Raw genomic sequence first — 16,502 nt, 5'->3', positions numbered from 1 at the left:
GGTGAATGACCCTAATTACTTAGTGTGTGCAACGTGCCTTGAGCTCTTCAGACAAAAGCTGCTATTCTATATACCTAGAAAGCATCATGATGTAGAGCCATTTTGATTCTTTCATGCACTTGGAGCTTGTCGTCTGATTATTAAAGACATTTGAAAGAAACAAGTCATTTATTTAATTCATCTGCACATTTTATTAGCTCGCATCAGAGTTTTTTCTTTTGCAGCACTTCACCGAGTTAGTCTTGCAGAAGCGTAGACCTGTAGTCCAGCAGGCAGCATCACCCTGCTCTTCTGGGTCTGAGGATATCAGTTATCTGCAAGGAGAGGAAAGAACAAATTCAGTCCTTCATAGGCTTATATATATATATATATATAAAATAAATAAAATTTTTCCAGTCCTTTATAAGCCACACATACACTGCCCAGTCCTTTATGTACAATGTCCTGTCCTTTATAAGCCTTATACAGTCCTATACAAGATTCACTCCACAGTTCCCAGTCCTTTGCATATAATTCCCAATCCTTTATAAGCCTCACGTACAATTTTCAGCCCTTTACAGCTTTATGTGCAATCCCCACCCTCCTCAGCTTCCACTCTGGAAGAAATGATGACAAACTGAAACCAGCACAGTTGAATTGGAACAGTAATCCCACAGAATGGGTGGAAGCCCTGTTGCTAGGGTTATTTAAACCTAGACTGGAGAAAGCCCTGGAGAACTGACTGTAAATCACAATCCCGTACTGCTCCCCAACAGTGCGTGCATGAATTGACTAAATAACTTACTGTCACAGAATTTTTCTGCCTCTAGTTTTTACATACCGAGGGCCAGCTTATCAGAAGAGCTCAGGGCTAGGCTTTCAAGTGCTCAGCAACACAATTGGGGCCTGAGTTTCAGAGTTCAGCTCACATTCAGACACCTAAATAGAGGCCAGAAGTCCAGAGAGCTCAACACCTAACTCCTTTGAAAATCTGGCCTCGATTGCAGGTGCTGAGCAGTTTGGCCAATGTGGCCTAATTTATGGATGCTGCATTCTGCTGAAAATTTCACCCTAAAGCCTGAGATCCTTCGTTGTTACTCACTGTTTAGTTGGGGCTGGATTGTGCAGTCCTTTTGCATACTGCTCTGCTGAGCTTTTAGTCACGTAGTCCCATTGGTGGGGCGACTTGTGTATGTGCACAACAGTGTGAATAAGAGATGTGTGAGCTGGCCCTATGTCCTCACTAAGGCAAACCTCATTGACTTCAGGGCCGAACAATTAGAACCTCAATTAGCCCTTAAGTTTCTATGTACAGCAACGTTCCCCAAAATACCTACAACTTGGCAAAACCAAGAGCCTGGTTCTGATCTCTGTCAGACCCCTGTAAACAGAGAATATTTGCACTGAAGAAACTGGAGATACACTGATGTGTAACTGTTATAAAGGTACGATCCAATGCTCAAGGGAGACAATGGAAAGTCTCCCTTTGACTTCAGTAGGTGTTGGGACAGAAAGCAAAGGCTAAATTGTGGCTGTGCCATAAGCCCCATGTACAGAACAGCGCTGAGTTGTGCTGTCTAAGCAGTAGACTGAGAAGTAGACTGTGCCCCCTAGTTTCTCCTCCTCTGTGGAGGCGAAGGGAACTTACACGGTGTCAGGCTTACAGCTGGTGCAGTGTGTTACGACTGCACCTATATTTTCCCCTTGTGGTCCAGCAAGGGCACCCCCTCTAGGCTCTCAGCCGTCTCCTCTCCCGGGGGCAGATGGATTTCTCTCTCCCTCCTGACCGGGTTTTACCAGGCTGCACAGTCCCCTGCCTATACAGTGAGTTCCTCAGAAAGTCAGACTGACTAAAAAGATCTGCTTTGCTTCTCCCCAGAGGCTAAAAGGAACGTAATTGCCCACAGGTACAAGCTACTACACAGCCCTTTCTAAGCAAGCACATTTATTCTTAAGGCAAAAGCATTATAGAGAAAACATTAAACACTAAAAGAACCTACACATGTGCCAATAAGCCTACCAGAGATCACCCCCCCGCAAGTTCAACAAAGGCTCTGGTAGGAGTCAGCCCTTCCAACCCCACCACGGGGTTTTTCTTTGTTTATAACTTCAGAATACTTTTTGCTCAGAACAAGAACCCCCATGAATAGGTCAAGTCCTTCCAACCCTTTCCAGGAAGGGCTGGGGTGTCCCTGGGACAGAAGGTCCTATCCGGTTGTTGGATCAGAAAGTAGGCCCAGAGTCACTTTAAACTCAGGCTATTTATCCAAAAGTCTTCTGGTCTCTAGAGAATCCAATCTGAGCCAGTATAGGAGAGCCCTCCCAGGGGTGGGACCTCTCGTGAGGTGAATTTGCCTCATCACCCACCCCTGTTCTTAGCTACTGGAGGGCTCCCTCAGGGAATCATATACAATCCCTGGCCCACAATGATGCATAATATTTAATACCGTAAGATCACCCATAGATATGCCATCTCTGACACACAGAGGATGTCCCCAGCATGCTGACTCAACTGCACTGATTGCATTGTGGGGTGGAGCCGAAGCTCCACTCGCACATGTATGTGGACTGGCAGCCCCATGGAGGCTGCTGTCTCCTCTGCGTTGGTACCCCTGGTGTGAGTAGACAGCTCAGTGGAGTAAGGGGGGGTCTTACACCCTCTTTTAATCCCCTGGGTTGGTGCGTAGGATGGGCCACACTCTGGCCTTAAGGGAAGAGAGAAGCAGACTCAAAAACCCAGTATTTAGGTACCTAACTCCCACTGAGTTCCCCTTAGCTATTCAGTGCCCCACCTGGGCTGGCCTGCAATGTGCGATTTGCCCTTAATGCACATTCAGGAGGAGAAGGCAGCTCCTCCGCCTTGCTTTTATGTGGACACATTTTCAAATGGCTGGAACAATATGTTCGCAAGATTGTCCCCTGGCCACGGAGGAGGGACATGAACGCGGGGAGCAGTATCAAGGGTGGCTGCTTGGAAATGGTGCAATGTCACTGTAACGATCGAAAGCAGCACCGAGAGACCGTCTGGGCAATGGGAAGGGAGCTTAACGTTCTTAAGCGCAGAGTGTATCCATGGTGGAACGGGGGGACAATGAGGATTCTGTAAAGGGAGCAAACATGACACAAAAGCCATTCCCACAATACAAATATCACTAAGGGAGGGAGAGAGGCACAGTTCAAGTTCCTTACAGTACCATTTCGAGCGTCCAGTAGCATCTCAGTTAGCAGTTCCTCCAGGACGTGTTGGTATTTTTCCAGCTGCCTAGCGTCGAGCCGCATTCCAGTTTCTCCAGGAGCAGTCAGCTGTGAAGGAAAGCATGGTTAACCAAAAAAGGAAAATGGAGTAGGGGGAGATGGATAACCACACCTCCTACTTCATCAGTGTTGAAGAACAAGGGATCTTGTGCACAGAATTAAGTGCTACAACCTGCTGGAGTTTTCCCCACCAACCCCATAGACAGCCACTGGAAGTTGTAGTACGAGGAACAAGCTGTAAGTTCCGTCACATGGACTAAAGCTGGGCTGATTTAGTCTCCTATTTGGGGTTTGATCATGCACCGTTCAAATCAATGCTAGTTTCCCCATGGATATGAATGGGAAGAGGGACTGCACCCTTAGCAGGGGTGGCTCCAGGCACCAGCGCTCCAAGCGCGTGCCTGGGGCAGCAAGCCGTGGGGGGCGCTCTGCCGGTCGCTGCTAGGGCGGCAGGCAGGTTGCCTTCAGCGGCATGCCTGCGGAGGGTCCGCTGGTCCCGCGGCTTCCCGTGGGACCAGCGGACCCTCCGTGCTTGGGGCGGCAAAATGTCTAGAGCCGCCCCTGACCCTTAGTATGGTGGACACTGACGTGGACTGGGTCTTCACAAGAGATAAGTGGCCTTGAGGGCAGTCCTTGAACTCTTTACTCACTCTTGGGTTGCTAGAAGTCCCAGAGTTTCAATCCATTGGGTCATCTAGATGTTCGCTTGGAAATGTAGGCCGGATAGGCCACTGGCAACGAACAGCATACGGCCTCTGCAATTAGCAGAGGTCCCAAAGGAGAAAGTGATCCTTGAACTTGATAACCCCCCGGTTTGCAACTCGTTCTCAGGCCAGTCATTCTATTGACTCCGATGCCTGAATAAGAGCTGTAGGACGAGGCACATTTCTGCATCCAGCACCTCAGGATAGCTGTTGCTAGGATGTAACAAAAGTGAACGAGTTGCTCAGGCCACATTTGGGGGTGGTAGTCAGACTCCAGGATGTGCCTGATATTTAATGTTTAAGACTGAGAATGCTCAGTGTTTAGACACTAATATTGGACAGTTTTGAAAGAGCAGATGTGTTAACTAATGTCCTGGCCAAATTCCAACTCAGCTAGACTTTACATCCTACTCAGCTACATTTCCCATGGATCCACATTCTTTCTCCTTCCCTTTTGCTGATGATGAAGAATAGTGATGTTTCCAACTCAGAAGTGGCTGCACTGCCTGGTGGGTGAAACTATCCCTGGGCTGTAATAGAGGAGCCCAATTTTCTAACTTGGATGACTGAACAAACGTGCTGCTGAGGGCTCCGATCGGCACGTAGATGCCTAAAAAAACTTGGACTTTCAGAAAACCTTTGACAAAGTCCCTCACCAAAGGCTCTTAAGCAAACTGAGCAGTCATGGGATAAGAGGGAAAGTCCTCTCCTGTATCACTAACTAGGTTAAAGACAGGAAACAAAGGCCTGGTCTACACTAGGGTGGGGGGTCGAACTAAGGTACGCGACTTCAGCTACGCGAATAGGGTAGCTGAAGTCAAACTACCTTAGTTCGAACTTCTTACCTGTTCAGACACCGCAGGATCGAAATCCGCGGCTCCCCCGTTGACTCCGCCACCACCCTTCGCGGTGGTGGAGTTCCGGAGTCGACGGGAGCGCGTTCGGAGTTCGAACTATCGCGTCTAGATTAGACGCGATAGTTCGAACTCCGAGAAGTCGAACGCTACGCGTCGACCCGGCAGGTAAGTATAGACCTACCCAAAGAGTAGGAATAAATGGTCAGTTTTCAGAATGGAGAGAGGTAAATAGAGGGGTACTCCAAGGATCTCTACTGGGACCAGTGCTGTTCAACATATTCATAATGATCTGGAAAAAGGGGTAAACAGCAAGGTGGCAAAGTTTGCAGATGATACATAATTACTCAAGATACATGCAAAGCAGACTGTGAAGAGTTACAAAGGGATTTCACAAAACCGGGTGATTGGGCAACAAAATGGCAGATGAAATTCAGTGTTGATAAATGCAAATTGGAAAACATAATCCCAAATATACATATGAAATGATGGGATCTAAATTAGCTGTTATCACTCAAGAAAGAGATCTTGAAGTCATCGTGGATAGTTCTCTGAAAACATCTGCTCAATGTGCAGTGGCAGTCAAAAAAGTGAACAATGTTAGGGACAATTAAGAAAGGGAAAGATAATAAGACAGTACGTATCATAATGCCCCTATATAAATTAGTGAAACGCCCACACCTCAAATATTGCGTGCAGTTCTGGTCGCCACATCTCTCAAAAGATATATTAGAAATGTAAAAGCTACAGAGAAGGGCAACAAAAATGATTAAGGGTATGGAACAGCTTCCACATGAGGAGAGATTAAGAAGACTGGGATTGTTCAGCTTGGAAAAGAGACAACTAAGGGGGGATATGATGGAAGTCTATAAAAATCATGACTGGTGTGGAGAAAGTGAATAAGGAAGTGTTATTTACCCCTTCACATAGCACAAGAACCGGGGTCACCCAATGAAATTAATAGGCAACAGGTTTAAAACAAAACAGAAGGAAGTATTTCTTAACACAGTGCACAGTCAACCTGTGAAAATAATTGCTAGGGGATATTGTGAAGACCAAGAGCGTAGCTGGGTTCAGAAAGGAATTAACTACATTCATGGGGAATAGATTCATCAATGGCTATTAGCCAAGATGGTCAGGGATGCAACCCCAAGCTCTGGGTGTCCCTAAGCCTCTGATTGCCAAATGCTGGGATGGGATGATAAGGGTCGGATCACGTGAGGATTGCCCTGTTCTCTTCATTCCCTCGGAAGCACCTGGCATTGGCCACTGTCAGAAGGAAGAATGCTGGGCTAGATGGCCCAATATGTTCTTATGTTCTAAAACAGGTATTTTTCTGCCCCAGGGTGCTGATTTAAGAGTCCAACAGTGAAGCTGGATGGACTCAAATTTGTAAACTTGGTACCCGCGCTACAAGGTCCTTAGAAATCCTGCAGGTTCAAAGGTGCTGGACAATTCACAGTGATAACAAGACTACTTTAGTAAATATCCAGATAAATCCCAAACCAAAAGCCAGACGCAGACTTGCAAACTCCTGAGCAGCAGTGGGAGGTGTTTATTGAGAGGTAAGTAAAAGATCAGTAGATTTTTCACCATCCGTATTGCCAGGCAGGGAAGTAGACTCAGGGGCTGAGCTGCTAAATTTTCGAGACAATTTTTCAAGGCTGAGGTGCACCCTGCACCCGTCCTCTGATATAAACTTGCTCAGTGCCTGGGTCCAGTTTATAGGAATTGGGTAGTATCCCTTTAAACAATTCCTAAGCCTGCTAGTGGCACTCACTCACTGTCTTCTATTGCAGAAGCCATCAGAACCCAACAGAGCAGCAGCGTACACATATAGATAGGCCTCATATGTTTGTATCTGGTCAGCGAATGTGGTTATTGGATACCCAATTGCACCTGTGTGGTTTCCTCATATACTTAAGGGTCCCTGCCACCATTCCCCTCACCTTGATGATCTCGCCCTCATCCACACGCTCCACGTCAGAGAGCTCGGTAACGTCTCCACCTTCCGATCGCTTCTGCAACATCAGGGATTTCTTCTGCGCTTTGTTCCTCTGTTTCTCCTGAAGCCACATGGCAAGGTACAGTAACGAACAAACACCAAGGATCAGGAAGGTCACAGGGACAAGGGTCGGGGTGGGACAGAGTGGCTGCTTGTTCAGCAAAGGGTGACGCGCGCTGGAGTAGGGTCCATGGAGCAGCTCCATGGCCGTGAGGTGACCTGGTGGAGGGGAATCCACATGCAGCGGAGCTCTCCAGCAACAAGCTGAGTGACTTGGGCTAAGAGCAGGGGGCAGGATTTGGACCTTGGTTTGCAAAAGGGAATTCCCTTCCTTACAAATCCCCTGCTCCCTTTGCATGGATCATCCCTTACTGGTGACGCCTTGTCCTTGCTGCTGGTGCCGCTCTGACATGACACCAGCTGTTATTTTGGTACCAAGCGCATCCCTTGGCAGATCAAGAGGGCCAGCTGGTACATCCTTCACCTGTGAGAACTGCCAACCTGAACAGGGCATTGAACCAGAGAAATGAGAAACCAGCGAAACCTAATGAGTCACCTTTAGTCCATCCCCTGGGCACCAGTGCAGGATTATTCCCCACAGTCCTCCTGATCCAGTGCCCATTGGAAAGACTCCCATTGATTTCAATGGACACTGGGTCAGATCCTATCGTACAGACAAAAAGTCAAAGAGTTGGTGTTCCTTGGGCGGGCACTGGGCTCAAACCAACCTTTCAGTTAACAGCCTAAAGCTCTACGGGGTGACCCAGTAGAAGGTAACTTCCTTGATCTTCTAAGAGACGTGGATGCGCACTGGTGGCCAGAGAAGCACGGCAGCTGAGTGGATTGAGCTTGGGGTTAGGCATTTCTGACTCCTAACCCAGGTTCTGCCACTGGCTCCTTGTGTGACCTTGAGGAAGTCGTGTCAGCCCCTGTACTTCTGTTTCCTCATCAGTAGAATAAATACTGATACTCAGCAGCATCGTGGGAGCGGTGCTGAGGTTTAATTAGTCTATTCCTGTCCAGCCCCTTTGCCAACATCAAGCACATCACTCGTGCTATGTGTTATTAATAGGCCATTCTGGGGCGAGTTGTGTTGTCCCTCTATGATATATGCAGTGAAATCCCTCCTCAGCGCAAACCCCAGGAGAGCAGCGAAAATTGAGGGGGGTTGAAAGGTTTCATACTATGGCTTTGGGAACCCACTGTGGGGGTCTTTGGAGTGGTTGTTCAAGGCAGGGTCTGTCTATTGGAGGTGGGGCCATAGTGCTGCCCTAACTGCCACACTGAATTTTAAAAGGGGTATTTTCAGTGTGAGAGGCAGATTTTGGACAAAAAAGGGACTCCTCTCTCGCCCCAGAGGACCCTTGATTGTGATGAGCACCCCAGGGGGAAGAGAATTTGTATGGGCTACTGCAGAAGTCCACATCAATGTACATTCTATAGGCCAGTGCTGAAACACAATGGGGAAGCTTTCATAGCTGCTTCCCATTTCTCATTAGTTTGCCTTATTGTTTAAACTGGATCCACATACTTCCCCTTGCCTCTGATAGTGGTGAAGAATGACCATACTCCACCCAAGAAGTGGCCGCATGGATGCTCAGCAGACACACCAAGGGAAGAATAGGTCATCCCTGCTAATTCCTAGACAGGGTGTGAAATCCTGGCCCCATTGAAGTCAAGGGGAGTATCGCTAATTATTTCAAAGGGGCCAGGATCTGACCCATGGTCTCTCCAAGATAAAGCACGTCAGTGAAGTGGAGGTGGAGGTGGAGATGGTGGTGGTGGTGGGTGAGAAGCTTGCCAGTGCTGTGTGAAAACAGAGAACATTAGGCTCTAGGGCTGTCAGCTTGGCATCTTTCAGCAGCATTAGTTTCACATCAAAAGAAAAGGATTTTCCTCTATGCGTGTCCCAGAACTGAAACCTATTTGGTGCATGGTTAATTATTTGTTAGAACAAAGAGGCACAGCAGAATTATGACGGGAGACTGCAGCTTCTCCATAAAAATCTGAGCCATTAGCAATTATAAAAGAAAACCGTTAAAAAATATCCACAGACAAATGTAAATGGGCCTTTTGTTTCCACTATCCTATTTTATGTTCAACTGAATCCTGGCTCTTGCAGTCTAATCCTGAGTCTTTCACTCAAAGTCCTCTGCGGGACTGGTGAATAAAGTGCCTCCCACACTTTGAGGATCCTGTAAGTTGCCCTACCGAGCTCATCCTAGTACTGCCGTGGGACCTGTCGTGCTATGGGGAGTCTGTTCCAGCTACATTTCCACTAGAGATGAACTTGAGAGAGCTGGTCTGAACCTTTGACCCACTGAGAGCTTTACATGAGCGACAATTATGTTGGCCTGAGGTTCGTCTCCCATGGAAAGCCCCAGCTAAGAAAAGCATTGCTCTTCAGGCAAGCACATAAATGTGTGTTTAAAGTTAAGCCGAGGCTTACACGATTTCCTGAACCAGGGCCAAAGTCAGCACTCTGAGCATGCTTGTAGACTATCACTCTGTAAGTACAGTCTTAGGCTATTGCCTGACAGGTTGGTGGTTTGAACCCTCGCAAGGGATACCAGCTCCACCGCAACACCACTGAGAATAAACTGAGCCAGTTCCCCTGGACTTGCTCCACTTTTCCAACAACACAGGCTTAAAGAAATCATCCCCCTTGTCTTTTCTCACCTGTGCTGTGTGAGGCCTGGCACTGGCGCACTTGAGGATTTAGTGGGTTAGCACACTAGCCCTTCACCTCTGGAGACTGGTCGTCTCAAGGCATAAGAGAAATGGGTCTGCTGCTCTCAGCCAGACCCTTAGTGGATGATGAGGGTCATCTGGGTATGTTCTCAATTAATCAATTCCCTGCCACTGCAGGGGCCTCAGGCATTAGTGCACCTCAGTGCCTCCTGTTCTCTACCCATGGCACAAAACTGTTTAGTTTCATGGGATACTTTGGTCTAATTCTGGTGGTTGGGGTTGGCATGGAGATGGCTAGGTTGTATGTAGTGGCCTCTGCCTGACAGGTGGTCAAACTAGCTCTGGTGGTCCCTTCTGGCCTTAAACTCTATGAATCTATGACTGGTAACATCATGAAACCATCTATCAAACAGGCACTGTCTCTGCTCAGAGAGGATGAACTATGAGCTACACATGGGAAGCATGCACAGGATGTGCCTTTCTGCACCACACGGGGCTCTGGCCATTGCAGTATGGTGCTCAGGGGTTACCTGCATCCTCTCGATGTCGCTGCGAGTGAAGAAGGCTAGGTAGCCTTCAGTCTGTTCAGCCAGCATGGCCACCACGTACACCACCAGCAGAGAAGCCACCACCTTCCTCGAAACCATCATGGAGCTTGAGAAAGCCTTAACAACACAGGAGACGGGAGGGTCAGAACATGCCAGCAGGGATGGCTGCTTCCTGCGGTGCACAGCGGTTCAACCAACATCCAGAAAGGAATAACCCTGAGTTATAGTTCAGACAATTTATCCTTCCTGGGACACGGAGCTTGGGTTTAAATAAACAACTTTCTTTGGCGTTTATTTCTGATCAATAGCCATAGACTTCATATTTGCTCTCCAAGCTGCTTCTGTCACTGACATTAGGTGTTGAGTGACAGTCTAACATCCCCTCGAGGGCCTGACCTCCAGCCAATGGTCCAATCCTAAGAATGATAAACACTCCACAACTGCAACTCCCACTTCCCTACAGGATTCACCTCCACATGGTCTACACCCAGTGAGCCATATGATTTGGCAGCTGGGGATGCTTACCTGGTATAGGAGGCAAAGTGGTCTCAGCAAGCACTTGGGTAAAGATACCTGGGCTTGTTTGCACCTGCTTTGCACAGCACAGAGCTGGGAAACTTCACCGGCTGAGAAGCATTTCTCAGTTCATACAAAAGAAAACTGCTTTGGAGACTGAACCTTTTCATTTAGATTTTGCATATGGGAGCGCTCTCCTGGCATGCTGCTGAAAAATGATCTGGAAGGAAGGTTTCCCCCACAAAGTCCCCAGAACTCTACATTGCTGAACAAAGCAAATGTCTAAAGGTTCGGGCTGAGATTTCCAAAAGTGACTGGTGATTTTGGGTGCCCAACTTGAGACACCTTAAAAGGGGCCTGTTTCCAGAGGGCAGGTGCTCAGCATTTCCTGCATATCAGGCCCCTTTATACTGGGCAGTGAATCCCCAAAATCACCAGCTGCTTTTGAAAATCTTGGCCTAAAAATGTATGGAGCAACTGCAGGCTGAGGAGGGCCGGGTCTGACTTACACTGAGATGTGAAGTGTACATTTGCATGTCTGTAGTTAGAATGACGTCCTGGCTATAAGGCGCACATACCCATTGAGTTCCCCACCTTGAGATGGGTGCAGTGTCTAGAATGTCTTCCCTTTGGCAAGCAGAGTTTGGAACTGTGCCAGCTTTTGATAGTCTGCTTTGACTATTGCATCATCCTAAAACACACGAATGCTCTCTGAACCTGCAGCAGCTGTGACTGACAGCCGCCTCGTCTTCTTCATAGGAGGGTCATCTAAATCGACTGGACTTCTAGATTCCCGCCTCTAGAACACAACAGTTTTAGGCTCTGAGTCAGCAAAGGACGGACTGGTTCATAGGAACATTGACTTCACTGGGCCTCCTTGCCTGCGTAAGACCCTTGCTGGACTGGGGCCCGACTCAACCAAGAGGCAGTTTCATTTTCTAACCAAGAGCCAGAGGAAGGGCCACTTCCAAGCACCTCTGTGCAGTTCAAGCCATGGGTCTCTCGACTCCCAGCCTGACTTCTAGCAGCCTGGAAGATGAACACAGAAGAGGATGTGGGGCAGGGGAAATCAGCTCCAGAGGGGAAATCCTGCCTTTATGCAGTGAAAGGGAAGGTTCCACGCAGCCCTGCCTAGAACTCCGCCAACAGACTCCGGTTTAAGTGTGGGCTTCCATGAACCAGGTTCTTATGTAATACCAGTTGTTTGCACTTTAAATTGTATGCACAGCACTTGATGAATGCTTGGGTTTTGCTAGCTGGATAATTAATAATCAGGTTTCATATAACACTTTGTATTCCTGACCTAGCACGTTGCCTCCAAAGATCTCCAAGTGCTCTACTGCATAGTCCCCATCTTACAGTTGGGGAAACTGAGTCATGGAGAGGCAAAGTAACTTGCCCCCGGTTACTGAGTCAATGGCAGAACTGGGAACAGAACTAAGGGGTCGTGCTTTAGGGAGTGGGGTCTAGTGGTCAGAGCAGAGTACAGATCCTATGCTCTCACTTCTGTCCCTAAGTTGAGAATACAACCCAGGAGTCCTTATTAACAGGACAGCTCTCTAAGCACTGGACACTGCCATTTCTCATGAATGGGTCTGTTCCTGGGCAGTAACTTCCTATGTTTAAAGCACAGTCTTATGGAGCATTAAATACCTATTCAGTTCTGCCAGCGTTACGCCTCCATTACGGTGTGTATGAAATCCAGACTTGCCCAGGGGAAAATGCTTCAAGCTACCGCACTGAGCTTTCATAGTGAGAGAAGTGTCATGATTTGGCAGCTTTAGTATAACTGTTTTATTATAATTATTTTTATTTTCCCTCAATAAACTTTAGGGGAGGAGGGAGATCAAGCCGGCATGCTAGTGACTCTAATCCCATAAGGGACCTATAAGACAGTATGGGCAACTCCCACGGGGGGCTGAGCCCCTTAATAAATCTTGCTAGGTCATACAGTGCTGCAGACATCATTTGCCACCCGAGCTCTACAGGAAACCAGTTTAAAGGGATTTAAAAAACCAGTTTCCAACCTGATTTAACAGCAATTTCACATCAGAGGGAGGATTTATGTAAACATTAAATCTCCTCTTTAAATATTAAAGCGTTCTCTCTTGAACACATTTAATGAAGTCTAGTCCCACTACGTAACTGCTTTACTCAATTTTTTCCTGATCCTTAATTATTTTTAAAAAGCTTTTGGTTGAGGCATTATTAAAGGGACACTGTCAGGTCAAATCTGGCCCCAGAATTAGATTTCATGTAAATATAAACTTGCACAGACCAATAGAAACTAACAAATATTCCCTCCCACAGCGTTTGCCACCCGATCGTTTTGCCATTGTGCTAGCACAGGAAAGCCAAGGAAGAGCCATCGTAGATGCCACTGAATAAAAAACATTAGAACTTATGTATCAGATCACAGTCTGTGCTGGTCTTGGGTCTGCTTCTCCACTGTTCTGCACTACATGCTGTCATTTACACCTGTGCAAAATGCTACTAAAACAAAATGGTAGGGCCAGATTCTAAGGTGGTGTAAACTGGTGTCGCTCCATTGACATCAGTGGATCTGTGTTGATTTACACCAGCGAAGGATCTGGCCCAGTAGTGGATTACCCCATATTGCAATCACTTTGCACAGGTGCACATGACTTTATGAGGTTTGGGGCAACAGAGGTCTTGGCCCCCCTCTGCAACAGGGGCCAGTCCCAGTTGCTAAAAACGCCCACAACAGACAATTCTGTAATATCCTGCCCACATGATGCAGTTTCTTCCTGACCCTAGGCAGTTAGTGGCTGGCTTATCAGACCTCCTGATTGCACTGGGGGATTCTGCTGTTAAATTAGTTGTACCACATGACCCAGTGACGTGCAGCAATCGCTTCACTGTGCTGATCAAAAGGGGATTGCCTAGGTCTTTCCTTAAAACAGGATTCTACCGGGCTTATGTCCTGATGCACATTATCTTTCAATAGGATAATTCTTTTGTGTCACCTGATTTATTCCATAACATCAATAAACTGCTGCCCCTCCACCCCAAAATACCCCAGTCACCTTCATCTCCCACTTACTACCACTTTGTGAAGCTGTTCTCTGCTCCTGGAGAAAAGCTCCTGCTTTTTTACTTTATCGAGCCAGCCAGTCTACTGAACATCCCTTCCACACTTTGTAAACAGGACACGTCTTTCATATTTTAAGACTCCAGCTCGGCGCCGCCCCTGGTGAATCTATAGCTTGCTGTTTGTGAGTTACTTTCACTGGTAGCATTTGAAAGTGCCAAGAGGGAAGATCCCAGGGTGGGCATCAGTACAGCATGGTACTCTGGGCACTTTGGCCCAGATTCTACATTGCCCTGCACCTTGCATTGGCATTTCCGGTAAAATGCCATCATTCTGATCTGGGACCTTTGGTCCAAATGACGACACAACACACAGCACAACGAGCAATCAAGCCCTTTATCCTCTGAGCATTGGCTCAGGATCAGTGAGGGACATCAAAAGGTTAATTTAGGCAGAAGTTGCATCTGCTCCATCTCTTGTGTTCAGGGCATCTCCTGGAGCGCTCTATTCCTGTACGGCTCCCTGAGTCTCTGCCTCATATTCCACTGTCTGATGGGTCTAACGGGCAGGTAATGAGAACAGAGTCAGTTTAATCAGTGCTCATACAGAGAGGGAAGTGCAGAAAGCAACTTCCTCCTGGATGAAACAGTGATGTTGATCCCCCTTATTAGGCTTGAGGCATCTCTCCTGTTTAAAAGTTTCTGTTGAGCTGCAATCAACTAACTCTTGCCGTGGCAGCTCTGCGGGTGGCAGGGTAGGCTGGATTGGCCCTTCCTATCTCTGAGAGTTCAGCAGGATGTATCTGGATGGAGACTGAGAGCAGCAGCAGCCTCATCAGCAACAAGAAATTAAACTCCATGGAAAAATGGATGCAAGAAATCCAAGACGAGAAGAGCTTAAATACCATGATAATGGGCATTACCGGAGGGGCAGGAGGAACTAAGAGAGAGAAATTGTTGGAGGGCAAATGATGTTAAAGGAAGGAAGAGAGGAAAGAAACGAGGGGACAAAGCACAATAATAACAATCGTCCCAAAGTGGAAAGTATCTTCCACCTGAGGAGCTCAACATGCTTTAAAATCTCCAGGGTGAAATTCACTGCAAGAGATCTATGTGCCATTTAAGCCCTACTTGTAATAGAATATCAGTCTTGTGCAGGATCTCTCCACAGGGGTGAATTTCACCTAGCAGTGAACTAAATCTCCATCCCCGCCCCCCATGAAGTGGGTAAATATTATCATCCCCATCTTATAGAGAGGGATGTGAATCATGGAGACCCCCCCAGTCCACAAAACAAGCTGGAGAACCCATGAGTCCTGAGTCCCCGTCCTCAGCTGTAGCATCGGGACCATCCCCAGATGGGAAGAGCTGTTTCTCTTATTAGCGACATCCAGTTCCAGGCGCACGTAAGGGAACCAGGAACGATCACTAGAACCGGTGAGAGAAATTTACATGGAACCATAGTCCACGGGAACATGCAGCTCTGCCAAAATCAAAAAGCTCAATTTTGTCAGAATTTTGTTTTGGAAGAAAACCAGAGGGAAAAAAATAGTTCTGGCAACACTGAAATGTCCTGTTTTGACATTTCCATAATGAAACTTTTTGGTTTGATTTAAAAAACCCCTGTATTCGATCATGTCTAAACCATTTTTGTTTGTTCGGAATCTTCCTTCATGGAGAATTCTGAAAGGTTTGGTTTTCCGCTCCCATTTGGAAAGGATCTCAAAATCCTTCATGAAATGAAACTTTTGTCCTCTGCTGACCCTGTCTGAAACCGCTGAGCTTTGACTGTCCATTGCAGCATTATCACAAGCAGAAATGAAGACACTTATCACTTACCTAGAGAGTGCAGCAGTCTCTCCTTGGCAGTCAGGGATTTCTGGTCTCTCCTGTGTGCTCCTGCTCAATCTCTCAGCCCTTTATAGGCCAACCACAAGCACCCAGTTACATCACCAATAATCAATGGTGCCCGTGGCTCCCAGATGCGGTCACTGGATACTTTGGGTGCATAGAAACGGGTTTGTTGTGCAGGCAGCAACTTCTTCTGCAAGGAATTTTTTTTAAAAGTTCCCAGTTTCCAAGGAAGATCACATCCCGCCCCCACAAGTGGCTGTCCTCAGAATGACTCTGCTGTTCTGAGTGCTGCCCACACCGGGACCGTACCTTAGCTGGGATCGCGGTAAGCAAACCATCCCAACTACTTGCAGACCCTCACACCCCTCTGCACCCTGTTTTGCATTGCACGGGCAGGGGTACTCCTGGGCTGGCTCCTGTCTACTCATCACCTAGGAACACAATGCTTGCGTGAGGACATCATGAGTCAAATCCTGGCCCCTTGGAAGACGACAAAAGTTCTCATTAAAAGATTTGGCTCTATGGAAACACTGTGGGTCAAATTCAGAGCTGACCTATATCTCATGCCAGAGAGGAAGGATGAACTTGTGGTTATGACAATGGATTTCGACTCGGGATATCTGAGTTATATACCAGGCTCTGCCACAGACTCTTTGTGTGACCATGGCTAAGTCACTTAAAATAATCAGTTTCCTCATCTGCAAACAGGGGTAATAACTAAGGCTATGTTTTAGTCACAGGTATTTGTAGTAAAAGTCATAGACAGGTCATGGGCAATAAACAAAAAGTTAGGGCCTCGTGACCTGTCCATGACTTTTACTAAAAATATCTGTGACTAAACTTACCTGCTGAGAGGGGGATGCTCCGGAAGACTGCTGCTGTGGGGGCAGGCAGCCTGGGACCCTGATGCAGCTGGAGGGAGGGCTGCCCGGGGCCCCCTGCCACTGGGGGGGGGCTGCCCGGGGCACCGCTATCGCTTCAGGCAGGGTGCCTGGGGCAGCCTGGGGCCCCACTGCCATCGGTCTGGATGAGGGATGGCCCAGGG

General features: G+C 47.6%; 1 protein-coding gene across 2 annotated transcripts; it reads right to left on the bottom strand.

Moving 5' to 3' along the window:
- Positions 1 to 196: 196 nt before the first annotated feature.
- On the bottom strand, positions 197 to 15,622 carry MLN (motilin). Of its 2 annotated transcripts, XM_045015906.1 has the most exons (5): positions 15,443 to 15,622; positions 10,019 to 10,153; positions 6,742 to 6,858; positions 3,174 to 3,282; positions 197 to 314 (listed from the first exon to the last, which is right to left on the bottom strand). In XM_045015906.1, exons 2-5 carry the CDS (start codon positions 10,136 to 10,138, stop codon positions 307 to 309), a joined length of 354 nt encoding a protein of 117 aa, XP_044871841.1. In that variant the 5' UTR covers positions 10,139 to 10,153; positions 15,443 to 15,622; the 3' UTR covers positions 197 to 306. The 2 variants fall into 2 exon arrangements, with proteins under 2 accessions (XP_044871841.1, XP_044871840.1); XM_045015905.1 differs by lacking the exons at positions 10,019 to 10,153; positions 15,443 to 15,622 and having other exon boundaries at positions 6,742 to 9,996.
- Positions 15,623 to 16,502: the final 880 nt, after the last annotated feature.

Source organism: Mauremys mutica, chromosome 4 (genome assembly GCF_020497125.1).
Source record: "Mauremys mutica isolate MM-2020 ecotype Southern chromosome 4, ASM2049712v1, whole genome shotgun sequence".
Lineage (NCBI taxonomy): Eukaryota > Metazoa > Chordata > Testudines > Geoemydidae > Mauremys > Mauremys mutica.
The sequence above is the reverse complement of the archived record's forward strand: the minus strand, read 5'-3'. Positions and strand labels throughout refer to the sequence as shown.